Source organism: Uranotaenia lowii, chromosome 1 (assembly GCF_029784155.1).
Source record: "Uranotaenia lowii strain MFRU-FL chromosome 1, ASM2978415v1, whole genome shotgun sequence".
Classification (NCBI taxonomy): domain Eukaryota; kingdom Metazoa; phylum Arthropoda; class Insecta; order Diptera; family Culicidae; genus Uranotaenia; species Uranotaenia lowii.
The window spans coordinates 21,210,165-21,224,370 of NC_073691.1; the positions used below are offsets into that span (position 1 = coordinate 21,210,165).

Below are 14,206 nucleotides of genomic sequence, written 5' to 3' on the forward strand. Positions count from 1 at the left end.
ACACAGCAAGTTTTTGTTCTGAAACTCAAGTGGTACTATTCTTATTTCGCACCCGTTTTTTTTCACATTTTTGGTCCTCAACGCCAATTGCGAAGTCCAAAAAAAGTTAACTTATGCTTGAATTATCCGTTATTCAATTCAGAACAAACTGTAGAAGAAAATTTTCGTGATTTTCAATCATTCATATTTTATTCATAATTTTACAGTGGGGTAACATTTGTCAAGCTTTCGACCAGAACCGGTTTGGTTTTGGTAAATCTCTCAGGAAAAGGACTTATTTGAATAAATTCGAAGAAATTAACTAAATGCATTTTCATCTTGTTTGTGGATGTCATATGGATATTGGAAATTATGGATATTATATAAAAATCCACTAATTTTTTTTCTGTGTGCAAAAGGGTATGTTTTTAGATCCAGATCGAATTTTCAGGGAAAAATCGTAAAAATTGCAAGAAACTATAATTTCTTACAAAGATGAATCTGTACTTTAAGCAGGCATATGCAGATATTTTCTATTTTTCTTTTTTTCGTATTCTGATTTTTTTTCCTGGATTATTAAAGAAAAATTAATTGTTTGGCCGTCAAGCAAATCTTATTTTTTTCAAACTTTGCCTAACTATTATTCATACTATCCTTGGCCTAAAAATCATCGGGAACTAAATTTAATGTCATTCTAACCCATTATACATATGTACGTTACGGTGTTACAAAGAAAACTCTGATAATACTTTTTCTTCAAACTTCTTCAAACGCTCAAATTTTAACACCGCCACTAGAATTTGAAAACTTTGCACATATTTTCTTTGATGTCCTAGAATCCCTTAGTGAAATTTCGGCAAAATGACTTGGGTCATATGTGATAAGGTTTAAAAGAAAGAATTGCAAAAAGTCAAATTTTCGTCCCAATAATTCTAGAAATACCAATTTTTTTCAGATACGTTATCTTGAGATAGTTGATCTTGAAGATAGGTTTAATTGCTGTTCGTGTAAATAACATCGGGTAATAATCTAGGAACAGTTTCGCACATTGTTCTATAACGATCGAGGCAAATATTTGAAATAAGGTCTTGAAGATAGCGAATACGAGAGCCCTCTTACCAGAATAAACACCTAACTGCGCGTTGATTGTAAGTAAATAAAAAAAAATAAGCTAACTTCCGGATGTGTGATGTAACTATACCATTTATTTTTTCAGTATTATAAATTCTGCAAGCAAAAATAAAATTTCCTTCAATTTTTTTTAATTTGTTCTTCATTTTGCTATCCTGATCATCAAAGAAGAAGTAAACATTCAAATTAAAAATAAAAATCTCAACCAACAACCGATGCAACAAAGCTCATTCCTCATAGAGATCCAGTAAATTTTCTGGAGAAGCAAAAGGTGACAGCGGAAACCATTATCTATCGCAAATTGATCATAAAATCAGCAACCAGCCAAAGTCAATCGTCCCACATCTCCTGGTCTCGCCCAGTACTTTTGCACCTAAAGAAAGAAGGGGTGGAAGAGCAAAAACGAACTTCTACGATTTGATCCAGACAACGGACGCCTTCACGGTTTAGGAGACGATGTCGTCGTCGACATTTTTTTTTTCAATTTCTCTATCTTCAAGCTCGACGAAGGTCATCGCCGGCGTCATCACCAGGCAGCAGTGATGTCTCCTTCCTTCCAGATGATGCGCCTCGTTCCGAATGTTGTCTTTCGACCCGGCGCTGTTTCTTTTTTTGCGACGGTCGCCTAACATATGAATATACAAGCGGGCATCCGAAGTATATCCGCCAAAAGTGCTAGTGCTTTAAATTGCTAATTTATGAGCAATGGGAATCAATATGGCACCTTTTTACCGTTCTTACTGAGAGTGGAAAAAGGATTGGAGTTTTTATTGAGATACATACGTACATTCCCAGAACTAAGTATTTCTTTAACTGTTTAACAATTTAGTCTTAATTACCATAATGACCATAATACATAATCAGGTTCATTTATAAATTGACATTTTCGAGAAATAGAGAAACATGAAAAATTTGGTTTCTTTCGCATGATTAATTCTCAAGATATGGAAAAAAAGCATGGGATCCCTCCTTCTCTATCTATTTTCCCAACGGAGAAAAATTGTGATAAATGAACAGTAAATTTGGTTCCTTTCACTTGATTAGTACATACTGGAAATATTCCATATCCAAATATCTTTCCATGTCAAATTTGATTCCTTTCGCTTGATTACTTCTCGAAATGTGCAAAAAAGTATGGAAGTTTCCCCCTCCCTCCCTGTCTATTTCCCCCAATGAAAGAAGAGGGGGGGGGGGGGTGAGTAACAAATCATCCTAGGAATATACCTCTTCATAAGTTATCCAAACTACATGTTTCTTTTGTTCGAGAGGCCTCTCTCTCTTCGAGCAAGAATAATTTCTTTTTTTTTTTTTTTTTTTTTTTTTTTTTTTTTTTTTTTTTTTTTTTTTTTTTTTTTTTTTTGATGGGTTTATAAGCTACCTGGCTGACCCGGAAAGGAAAAACAGAACGGGGGACAGAAGAGGAAACTTTACACGAGAGTAGCATAGCTTAGAACAGGATAGCGGCAACAGAGCCCGAGAGTTCTGAAGCACCAGAGAAAGGAAGCGTTAAGATAGTGCTCGACGGACTGGGACAGATGGGCCCTACATGAACTTCGAGTTAACCCAACCTCCAATTCAACCGAGCAGTAACAGTATGATAACATACGCCAAAGTCTCGATATCATTGTCAGAAGGGTTCACTATCTTACCGTAGTTGAGTTTTCCCTACCTGTCACCTAACCTTACTCGTTTCAATAAATTTGAATTTTTGATTGTTTTTACTCGAGATTAACATAGATTAAAAAATAAAATATTTCCAAATATGTCAATGTTAAGAGATTCAGAACAAATGCGTGGAAACTCGGTAATTATACAATAAAAAACTAGAATGACAAGAAACAGAACTAAAATCTGAATCTGAAGCGTAATAATTCTACAGAACACAAAAAGGTGTTATACAGAGTTTTGATAAAAAAAAAAAAAAAAAAAAAATCAATATGTTTGTTATAACACTTATCCACAGTACATACAATGCATAATCTGTTAATTGTGATGTTTTCACTAAGGAATATTGTCATTTTTCTGCAAAAGGGAGGGCAAGTGTTACAATTTTCATTCATCTTATGAACATGGTTCATCAAAAATGGACACATCTGAACCTACAGAATTTAAACTAATTAAAACTGTCCAGCACTTCTTCTATTTTGAATCTTAATATGAAACCACGTTCATACACACCGCTGCCTTTGTGAGGTTGATTTTTGTTGATATTCTTTTCAGTAAGATTTAAAAATATATATATATATATAATAATAATACCTGGAACGAAGCTTTTTAACGGTTCTTACCATATGCTTCGCTTAAAGCCTGTTTTAGAAATTTTGTTTTAAGAGAACTTCTTTGAAAATAAAGGACCTGAAATATAAAACTTTATTGAACAAATTGTATGAAAAACTATATCAGGTCAAACAATCAATTCTGATCGGACCATATTGAACACTGGTAAGACGTTTGTTTAAAGCCGTGGAGCCAACACGTAGGTTCCGTTTCACTGGTGTTCATCAGTGATCCGTTCGTGTTCGCAAGATCTGATGTGATAGTTCCAGTATTCGACAATTTAAAATCTTGTGCGAGTAGGTCCACCCATTTATATCACGACTTCTTTCTTGTTTGAATTTGAAATGTAATTTAACGACAGACAAATCTACTACAGAAAAAAAAAACCCTATTACAACGAACAATTAACAAGAAAGCAGTTCAAACAGCATTCTCATCCAATGAGTCTCTAGATCTTGAAAAATGCTTGATTTAAGAATAAGCCTCCGAAATTCATAAACCGCAAATGCACACATACTAGAGCATTGGGGAGACGAATGCCATTATATATCTATTCTATTTCTATCTACCATATCAGTACCTAATTGTTAACGTTCTCATTCAGCTAATTATGGTATCTTCTATTAAATCATCCACCTATCCAGTATCCTAAATAGACTATCCTAAAAGATTGATTACAGTTGTCTATCTTTCACATTACTATCTGTTCTAACCTAACTTGCGCATAGTGGTAAAAAAGTGGAAATATCAACTTTAAAAATTCTAATTGTGATATTTCCACTGCGCAACGCTCTTTTTGTCCGATGGAAGGGAGGGCAAGTGTTTCAACTCCCATTCACCTTATCAACATGGATCATTAAAGAAAAAATATACATCATTATAGTTTTTAAACCACCTTTAAATTAGGTTTCTATGATCTCATATCGAACAAGGTTATGTGCTACCGCCCTGTCAGGTTCATGTTAGTTTTTGAGCTTGTTTCCAAACCGTGAACTTCCATAAACACAAGAAAGCACAACATCGCCGTGACCCAATAGAGCCTAGGGTACGGCTCTTCGAGCAAGAATAATTTCAAACCATTATAGAAACCTTTCTCGGCGCCAAAAACATTTATCTGCCAAGTTTAACGCAATTCGGTTCAGTAGTTTCCGAGTCTATAGGAAACAGACAGATTTTGACACCTTTTAATGCGAAAAATCAAATATTTCAAAACGATTTTTTTTATGGAAGCTGTCAAATAAATTTCCACATAATTTAAATTGAAAAAAAAAATTGGAGAAATTGTTTACAATATGCATTGTCTAGTAAATTCATTACATTAGTTTCTTACGAAAGATTTTTGATGTTTCAATCATACCTCAGACCAAGGTTGCCGAATTCACAGAAAAATCTGTAATCTCACATCTCTTCATCACAGAATCTGTGTCACAGAACACAGAATTTTGAAATTTTCACAGATTTCATTGATTTTTTAAATTTTGAATAGATTTCCTAAATTATATATTTTTTTGGACAGCATCAAATTTAGATTACTTACTTTGAATTAGAAAAATATGATAAGATTGGTAACGGTAATTGATTTTGCCCAACTAAAATGTGAAAAGGCCAAATTTACATGGATTTTCTATAAAATTCAAGGAAATAGCATCACAGAAATTCATCACAGAATTTTTGGGTAAAATCACAGAAAATCAGAATTATTCTTCTAAAAAACACAGAATTTTTTTCGGCAACCTTGCCTCAGACTCGCATTGACACGGTTTGATTGGCAGAGCTCGATAACCTTTTTGCAAGTTTTGTATTTTTCCAACCATATTTTAAATTTTAATTTTAATTAAGGCGTCGTTGAGCGTCCTTCAACTTTCGCTGGAAAATTCGGTACCCCTAAGCCTAAGCCCCATTAACTTTGCCAATCGCCAATATCGCAGCCAAACACTTTCTGGCTGGAATGACATCGACACATTTAGAAATGCAGATGGCATGTTAATGTCGGGCAGTTCGTTTTGTTTTCTTCCTTTGCAAATGAAGAACAAGTCGCAATACAAAAAAAGGTGCCGCAAATAATCGCTTCAACAAACAAATTGTTGCCCCTCTTTCTGGATGTGTGTGCGATGTGCCTCGCCGTCTATCAGCTCACTATCAGAGCTGAGGTAATTGCTGATAGTACCAGGTTTTATCGTTTCACTGCTATCGGTTGGAGATGTCCTGGACGTTTTATTTTGTTCTTAAAACTGATTTTCCGACTCTAGTTTAAAATGGTCACCGATGAAGTCTTTGCCGGTACCATAAAAAGTTGATGACATAATTGGCATAATTTTCTTGCATTTTTGGCATACATTTCGGCAACATTTTGTTTCGGCTGATGATAGGCTTAATCTCTCTAAAATCAACAACCAACAACCAACAAACCTATATATTTTGCATCAAACCATAAAATTAGTACCCCCCTTCGACACGATTGGATGATTATTTTTGGCCGCTATCAATTTCAGACTCAATTTCAGATTCCTTCCGACAGCGTCGTCGAGCACATGCAAACTTTGTGTGTTATGGCTTCCAAATTTGGAGAGGGGCTTGAAATAAAACATAAATCGAGTGCCGCTTAGTATGTTCGATTGATGGGCCTACAACAAAATATGTATGTTGAGTATTGTTTTACGCGACGAACGAGAGGTTTCATTCATTTGCTGAAACCGAGACGGATGGTTGGCCAACCGATGCATTTTGCTTGCGCTTTTTTCCGCTGCTTTTCTATCTCATTCTAGACTAGTTGGTAGTTTGTAGGTGTAGCTTTACCACAAGTCTTACTGAACAAATTCTAGGTGGGTTAAATATGCAATTCGTGGGCCAACAGCCACAATGTTTAATCGGTTGATTTGAATGCGACTTGTGTTTCCTGTTGATTCGGTGTCAGTAGTCTCTACTGAAAATAAAAAAAAAGTTATCCAGTGATTTTTTAAATTAAAAATAAATTCTAAAGAATCTGTTTACTCGTGTTAGTATTCAAAGTAGGTCAAGTTCATAAATCGTTGATCTAGATTTCCTGTTTTTTTCTGCTCCAGATCCTTAAAAAAGCCGTCCCGTAGAACTTTCGATTTTGTTTTTTTTCCTCCAGTCTCCTCTCCTGTGCTCTGTTCCCGTTTGCATGTTACACTTCGTTAATCTCTCGCAATCTGCTACGTCGATGACAGACTGGATGAAAAGTCTAGGAACTCTAGCGGCTATACTCGAGTATCTACTTGTGAAACAACTAGCTTGACTATTTGCATATCACGCCGACCCCGCCACGAGTGTGAGTGTTCTTGATTGTTTGTACCAAATTGTTAGTACATTTTCTCATTTTTAGATCGTTTGAGATTGGAATGAATTTGTTAAAGTGAATGAAGTGGTCATGGCTTCTACAATTCCTAACTAATTTTGATAAACAACCTCTTAAAATCATTGTTTGAATTGACATTCGAAGCATTTGAGACTAGTCCAAAATCGTCACTCAAATGGATTTTTTTAATGCGTTTTTATTGTTTTTTTTTTTTTTTATCATAAATTGACAAATATCAACAAAATTTAAAAAAAAAAGTAAGCAAAAGTGCAGTTCAGATGATCGATAGCAAATTCATAAATCTTCAATATAGGGAAAAAAGATTACAAACTTATGAAATGAAGCCCGAGATCTTTGAATTTGTTTAGTGGTTCTTCGTTAGTTTAGCAAAATGTCCTATTTCGAGCATAACTCAAAAACTGTAAGATGTAAGACTCAAAACCCATGTTAAGAAGAATTACAAATTGCCAGATTGTGTGTAATTAATTTTGATTCCAAAATTTTAAGCGGCTTTATCGATGAGGGTTGAAAATTTGAAATATGAAACAAATAGAACATAAAAAAATTCTTTAGAGGTGTTGAAAGGAGCGACGCGCATTTGAAATAGAAGCTTGACCACAACCTAATTTTTGTCTCTTAGTAAATAACTGTATCGAAAAAGAAGTAACCGAGTCGGCACTTCATTTTGCGATACATTTTGATTTATAATACTAGAAACTAAATGTTCCTTTTGGGCAATTCATCAGACTGGTTCAACTAAAGTGTTTGAAAAAACAAATTAGGTATTAATTTACGAAACCGAAGCCTTTTACTTGAGTTGTTGCTCATCATAACAGTGCTGCACTCTTATTTGAAGCAACAAACCCGGGCCTGATCGGTATTTTTTCCTCAATTCTCTATGCAAACCGCGCCGCTCGGCCGCGGGTGAGAAAACATGGGAGTAAAGACCGACTTAACTAACATAGTCTTAATACTGCAACTGGGCCAGCCAGCCAACAACATTTACTGTATGTATTGCAATGTGTGTTGGTCGTTTCGATGGTCGGTCGGCCGGTCGTCATCGGTTGGTTGGTTGCTCATTTCACTCCACCTTTCTGACTGACTTCTCGGCTCTAGAAGTGAAGCGGCCAAATGCATTTGGGGAAAATGTGGTGATAATCGGTATTTTTTTTTCCTTGCTTCTCGACTCATTCGCTACCGCGCTTATAAAACTCCAAACCCCATGTACATCATCATCGTGGTCATCATCAAGCAGGCAAGAGACATGCTTTTTCTTTTACAGTTAGGCCACCCGGTTTAGGTGATGGAGTTTGACTATGATTACCTTCGCATATGGATATCGGGTGCAAGAATCAAATTAGGAATGAGAGGACTTACCGGGTCCGTAGAATCGTTTGCCTTTGGTTACATCATAGACACTGCCGTTTACGGCCACCAGAACTCGTCCATCCGGTTGGGTGCCATCGAACTGGCGCAGCTCTGCTACGGTGAAATCTTTCCTTAGCCGGGGTAGCTCCGGAGCCGGAGCTGGAACGGAAATCGGCTGCTGTCGGGTGCGGAATATTTTGTAGATCAGGAACGTTATCACCCCGACCAGGACCAGATTTAGGGGACTGTTAACAATTTCGCTCACGAAACTAGACAGGAATCCGGCCTCCTCCGCCGGGCTTTCTGGGATTAGCTTTTCCTCGGCCATATTTTACAGAAGGCAGCGCCGGAATCAAAAAGTTCGTGTAAACAAAACAGATGGCAGGCAACTGGGGGAAACCTTGTTTTAATTCTTGCGTTTTCAATTGCACCCAATTCCGATATTTTTCCTCTGTGATCGGATCTGACTTCAGATAGCAGTAAATTTCTACCTTACCCACACTAATCCGCTGGCAGCGATAAACGTAATCGCAGCAAAAACATGCACTCGAATTTAGTAGAAAAAATCACAAATTTCACAATTCCACCTATTAGCTGCTTCGGGAAAAGATAAACATCTGGAAACGGAAATACGCAGCCAAACTTTTTTCCCACCCACAACAAACTACGACCCAAAACTGAAGCCTCCAGCGATGGGTTAGCTGCGTTTTTTTTGTTCGGGTACAGATCCGGATTCCACAATTTGCTAGATTTTTTCACCGCCGCGCGATACTCGTCGTGTTCTAGCAGCACCTTTGCTGTTGGCTGGCGTAAGACGATTAAATTTTTGTACACTAAATGCGGTGCGCGATACGAGAAGGCAGAAAATGCGACCTTTCGACTGGTTTGACGTCTTGGAATTAAAACTCGCCATCAATGTTGGGAAAAAGAAGCTCGCGCGACCAGGGGATACACGATCCGAATATGTTAGCTGAAATGGGCAATTGAAATTACTCGCCCTAATTAATGCAATTTAATCTTAAAACTTGTTTACAAAATACAAGAAATAGTTATTAGTAGCACAATTATAAATCAAAAATTTATCAATATTTGAAAAAAAATTAAACATTAATAACGTTTGTTTTAGACAGAAAAAAACAAAATACATTTTTTTTAAATTTTTCCAAACCGGATATTGGCTGACTCGGCGTGAGCGTGCGCTGCATATTTTCAACGGATTTAAAAAAGTGCGTCGTGTTTAGGTTACGCAGCGTTACGCTTCAGGCAGCGATGCCAGATGTTATATAATTTCTTCGAAGCGTAAATAATTTTTTTTCTCAAATTTCGACTTTATTTTCGGAAATTCTATCATCGAAGATTCAGTTTTCGGATTTGAAATGCTCACTGTAAAAAACTGTAATTCGTATGACGATTCAGATTGCCATGACGTAAAGCTTGAAAATAGTAATAATACAACCAAGACTACACCAATGTCATGCAAAATAACAAAATTTTTATATAAATTTATTTTAAGTTTTCTTCTTCTTCTTCTTCTTTTTACTTGAACAGCTTCAGCCCTTCAGCTCAGCCGTTCGGGGGTAAGGGCCAGTAACTAAGACTATATGCCCTATTTTAAGTTTTAAATTACCAAAATTTATATGATTTGATGTGAAGAAACAAATCTCACAGTGTATCACAAAATTTTGCATACCTATGCTGCCGTTCTACGCAAGAATGTCCCATGTGACTTTTGGGTCATTTTCACTTTTTTGCTGGAAACGGTATCTTTTAGTGTTAACTTTCGAATAAAAACACAAACAAGTATACTTTGTTCTGAACTTATACGAAATTTTCATCAAGGTGGTTGTCTCTATGTTGATAGTTCTACGCAAGAATGTCACACTAGAGAAAATTCTATGAAAAATGCAAATTTTATCAAAAAATTCTCTTAAGATGAGTTCAAACTGTTGAATTTAATGTTATTCACTGAAAAGAAACACTTAAATAGAGGGCAGAGGAGGAGCGAGAAGCCTTGAGTGTTTTATTCAGAGAAATTTTCACTAAACATTTTTCGGTAGGCACTACTTACAGGATCCATACTGAACTATACATTTTTATTAACAAAGAGGAACGTATTTCTCAAATTACGGTTTAGCATGAGTTTTTGGGAAAAAATAAACTACGCAAGCTTTTAAAATGATAGAAAAACTGTAGCCGTGTGACAGTTTTTCGTAGAACTAGCATCGGCATACGTTCTGATTCTACGCAAAAGTGTCACACGGAGCATTTTTGGCTCTTATTTGCTGTTTTTTTTGTAGGAAATGTAATTTTTTTTGGCACAAAACATTGTAAAATGATTAACTTGAACTGTTCACTACGAAAAAACTGACGGGGAATTTTTAGTTTGAGAGAAAAATTGGAAATATAGCTGATATTTCAATCGCGTTTTTCTCGTTTGCACGTTTTTCCACATGGGACAATCTTGCTTAGAACGGCAGTATGTCTGACTCTTAAAATTTTTAAAAGAATTTTATTCTTTAAAAACTAAATTTCTTGTCAGATTTGATAACAATTTATTAAAAAAAGTTTCAATTTTTTTATTTGGAATCAGATTTTAGAATCAAGAATCAGATTCCACTTTAAAATTCAGCTTATCTTTATGTAGATAAAGATTTAAGATGTGTATATCAGTTTTCGGTTCAGAATTCTGATTCAGATTCCGATTTCAGATGCAGATTTCATGAAAATTTCAGATTCAAACTTTAGATTCAGAAATCAAAATTCAAATACATATCTGTGATATGATAACATCAACTTTTTCTTAAATATGTAGTTTTATTCGAGTATAATTCAGGTGTTAGCAGCGTTGCCAACCTTCCAGATTTTTCTGGAATCTTCCAGATTTTCATGTGTCATCCAGAAATACAGACCTCATGTTGTCTGGTCCAGACTTTTCATAAATTATCCAGATTTTTCCAGAAATTTCTATAACCTCAACGTTTTAGTAAAAAAATACTATTAAAATCCAATTGCTCATAACGGCAAGACTGAATTCACTGTGAAGCAGAATACAGAAGTTATTTTGACAGCTGGATGGGTCTAAGCTTTCGTTCACATACACAGACATTGATTATTTTCAAGGAATTAGTATTGATCTCCTTAGACTACTACAATATCGATTTGACGACCAAAAAAAAAAAAAAAGGTCATCACCTACAAAGATAGCCATCCAGACTTTTACAGACATTTTTTTCAAAATCTTCCAGACTTTTCTGAAAACCAGTTGGCATCCCTGGGTGTTAGAGAGATGAGCAAAAATCCACATGGTCCTATTAGTAAGTTATCGTCACTTATAAAGTTTTCGATTCATATTCAGGGCTTGATTTGCCTTCGATCGCTCACTCGTAGTGTATCGGCCAGACTGCATTCCGCTCACAGTTGGTCTCTTCCTCGTTCTTGCAGAACGTATTAAAAGTCAAATCTTTGGGGAACCCTAAGATTTCGCGCTCTTCGTAGATGCGATAGGTAAACGTCGATTCGTATGTTCCAATGAAGTATCTGGCATGTGAACAGACAATCTGATCCACGATGGCTACCCCTCCATCGAGTAGTTCAGCCATTTGTTGAGCATTTTCCGGAGTGTACCTTACAACCTTAAACCGTTTGAGATAATTTTTAAGGTCGTGAAATTCTGCCTTGCTGCAGTCAGATGCGATGAACACTTTTCGTAGTCCCAGTTCCAGCAGTTTGCGTTTGATCTGGATGGATGCAGAAAGCAGGGTAGGAGTGGTTTTTTCTCTTCCAAATAAGAAATCAGCTCGTCTGATGTGAGCGCATAGGTAATTTCCCCCGTGAGCTTTCCGAAAAGGTTTTTCGTCGGTCCACGAGGCTGGTCGTTGAACCCGATCCCATTCGTTAGTGGAATTGAAGTAATCTAGTCGGAACTGATTCGCGATCTGAACCAAACGGGAACTGAAACGCATCGATCGACGTGCTTTCCAATAGTCCACGTTGCCCCAGAAGTTGTGCAGAATCGTTTCCGCATTTGATAGGAAGATGACCCGCGGTAGATTGACGGGGTTTGTGTTGAACCGTTCGAACATTGAGTACAGTAGTGAGGCAGCTCCCTAAAAGAAGTTCAAAAAAAGGGTATTTTTCCTATGCCTTTGAAATTAGAGCTCTAATATACCTGAAACATCATACACAATCGCTCATCTACCGTTACATTCCCATGGGAAAGGATCCCGGTGGACATTGCATCGTTTCGACGGCCGGCACTTTTCGAACAAGCCACCTGCTCAAATTTGTCCACAAACACCCCATTCTCGAACATGTCCTCGGAATGTTGCAGCTGATAGAATTCGCTTATCCTAATGCTGGCCACCTTTCGAAGTCCCAACTTTTGGCGAACCCACCGTTCATACTCGGCAAAAAACTCATGCGTTTCTAAAACCTTGGTGTATCGTCGCATCGACCGCAAATCGAAAAATTGCCCCCAGGGAATGTGCACCTGGGGCAAATTGTGTGATCGCCAATGGTACAACTGGGACCAGCCGGGAAGAACCAACTGGGTGTTCTCGTAGCCTTTCTGTTTACGTAAGGCCCTATGAAATACGGCCAACCGGATGTAAACATCTCGCCGAAGGTTAAAACCCTCCGAAGGATTTACATCGTACAGGAGGTAGATGGGAGCATTGAAATCCGGAGGTCGTTCGTCCCGGTGGCAGATGTAGTACTGCCGGAAGAAATCGTACGGGTGGGCGGGTGACGAAGTTTCCTGACATGGAATGGCTTTTGTTGGACTAGTTAAGATAAATGTTATCAATATTAAAAATTCTAAAATGAAAACGAATATTAGATTACAAAAATACATTCGTTTGATTCTACTTACGTGAAGATATCATTTCCTTAAAATTAGCATAAGTAAATACGTCGGGTTCCTAATTTAAAAACTAGCTACAGAGTCACTCCAGATCTCAGTTATTATGATAAGCGAGATTAAAACTTTGGTCTTTTGATGGCACTTTTTTTAAAGAATTATCGATTTTTCCGGCCGAAATCCCGGCTGTTCTGCGAGACGGCCGTTTTGTTTACTTTAATTTCTATAATTTTTTTCTATCGATTTTTCTCAGTGTTTTGATAAGAAATCAAAGTTATAACGCTACGTAACGTTACCTAGCGTTGCCCCGAAATATATCCCAAATTGGTATGCGCCTAAAAAATATAGAATCGTTTTAATATAAAACTTATTTCAACGCATTTTTCCTCAGAAAATTATTTTGAAAAACAGAATAACTTTTAAAAACAATAGGAAATTTTTGTGAGGGATTAATAACTTTCATTTTGAAATATTTTAGGTTTTAAAAAAGATTTTTTTTTTATAAAACTGTTTTTGTCATTATTCATCGTAACTTCAAAAAAATCATATCAAAGTAAATTGGAATTTTACCTAGCCTTGTAAAAAATATCATAAGAATAATGATGAATTTATTACACACATTTCACTTCTTCACGAGTTATAGAAGGTTAAAAGTCATACGATTTTCTACTTTCTACTTAAGTTAAAATAGCAGATATATGAACTAGCTAAGAAAAACGTAATAAAAATCTTCATTAAAATACTTAAATTTTGAATAAAAAAAACGCAAAATCTAATAAGTTTACGAACAAAGTTTTGTCCGTAAACCACCTTTGGTAGAATTTTGGAAAAAAAATGCGTGACTCCCGGCGCAAACCCTTCCGGTATTTAAAAAAAATCGTCATATTTATCAATGGTCGCAATAACAATTGAGACCTGCATAAAGAGAATCGCAAGAGTTCCAATGTAGTCAATCGAGAAAAAATTCAAACTAGATTTAAATTTGACCCCTAGATTCTGCATTGTAGTTCACAACGACAATTCAGGATCAGCAAAAAAAAATCAAAACTAGAAGTTAAAACCTTTTACCGATTAAATTTTGAAACCTAACTTCAAAATAAAAATTGAAATCTATACTCACTTTTGAATCTTTAAAACATAGTTCGAAATTACAATCTATCATACAGAATAACTGGTCACTTCAGCAGATCTCTTTTATGGTGGCTCGAGAAAGATAGGTACTTGCGAAAAATATATATATATTTAAATATATTATTTTGAATTTAAAATACCTA

At 36.1% G+C, this 14,206-nt stretch overlaps 2 protein-coding genes across 2 annotated transcripts in view; both read right to left on the reverse strand.

Annotated features, from left to right (window-relative positions):
* The window catches only part of LOC129748458 (membrane-associated progesterone receptor component 1-like), a 28,833-nt gene extending 19,876 nt beyond the window's left edge, over nt 1-8,957 (reverse strand). Inside the window, exons 1-2 of the mRNA XM_055743103.1 lie at nt 8,571-8,957; nt 8,084-8,463 (exon numbers count right to left, since the gene is read on the reverse strand). Of these exons, the coding sequence (XP_055599078.1) occupies nt 8,084-8,402 (319 nt within the window). The 5' untranslated portion in view covers nt 8,403-8,463; nt 8,571-8,957. The remainder of the gene's footprint in view (nt 1-8,083; nt 8,464-8,570) is intronic.
* A 229-nt stretch (nt 8,958-9,186) lies between these two features.
* LOC129748453 (GDP-fucose protein O-fucosyltransferase 2) lies at nt 9,187-13,142 on the reverse strand. Its single transcript, XM_055743091.1, has 3 exons — nt 12,945-13,142; nt 12,243-12,889; nt 9,187-12,180 (listed from the first exon to the last, which is right to left on the reverse strand). Exons 1-3 carry the CDS (start codon nt 12,955-12,957, stop codon nt 11,452-11,454), a joined length of 1,389 nt encoding a protein of 462 aa, XP_055599066.1. The 5' UTR covers nt 12,958-13,142; the 3' UTR covers nt 9,187-11,451.
* Between the last annotated feature and the right edge of the window lie 1,064 nt (nt 13,143-14,206).

Bases quoted from the DNA above. Each gene is read 5' to 3' on its own strand.
- LOC129748453 (XM_055743091.1), bottom strand. The intron at 12,181-12,242 runs GTATATTAGAGC...AACTTCTTTTAG, and splicing joins GATTGTGTATGATGTTTCAG to GGAGCTGCCTCACTACTGTA.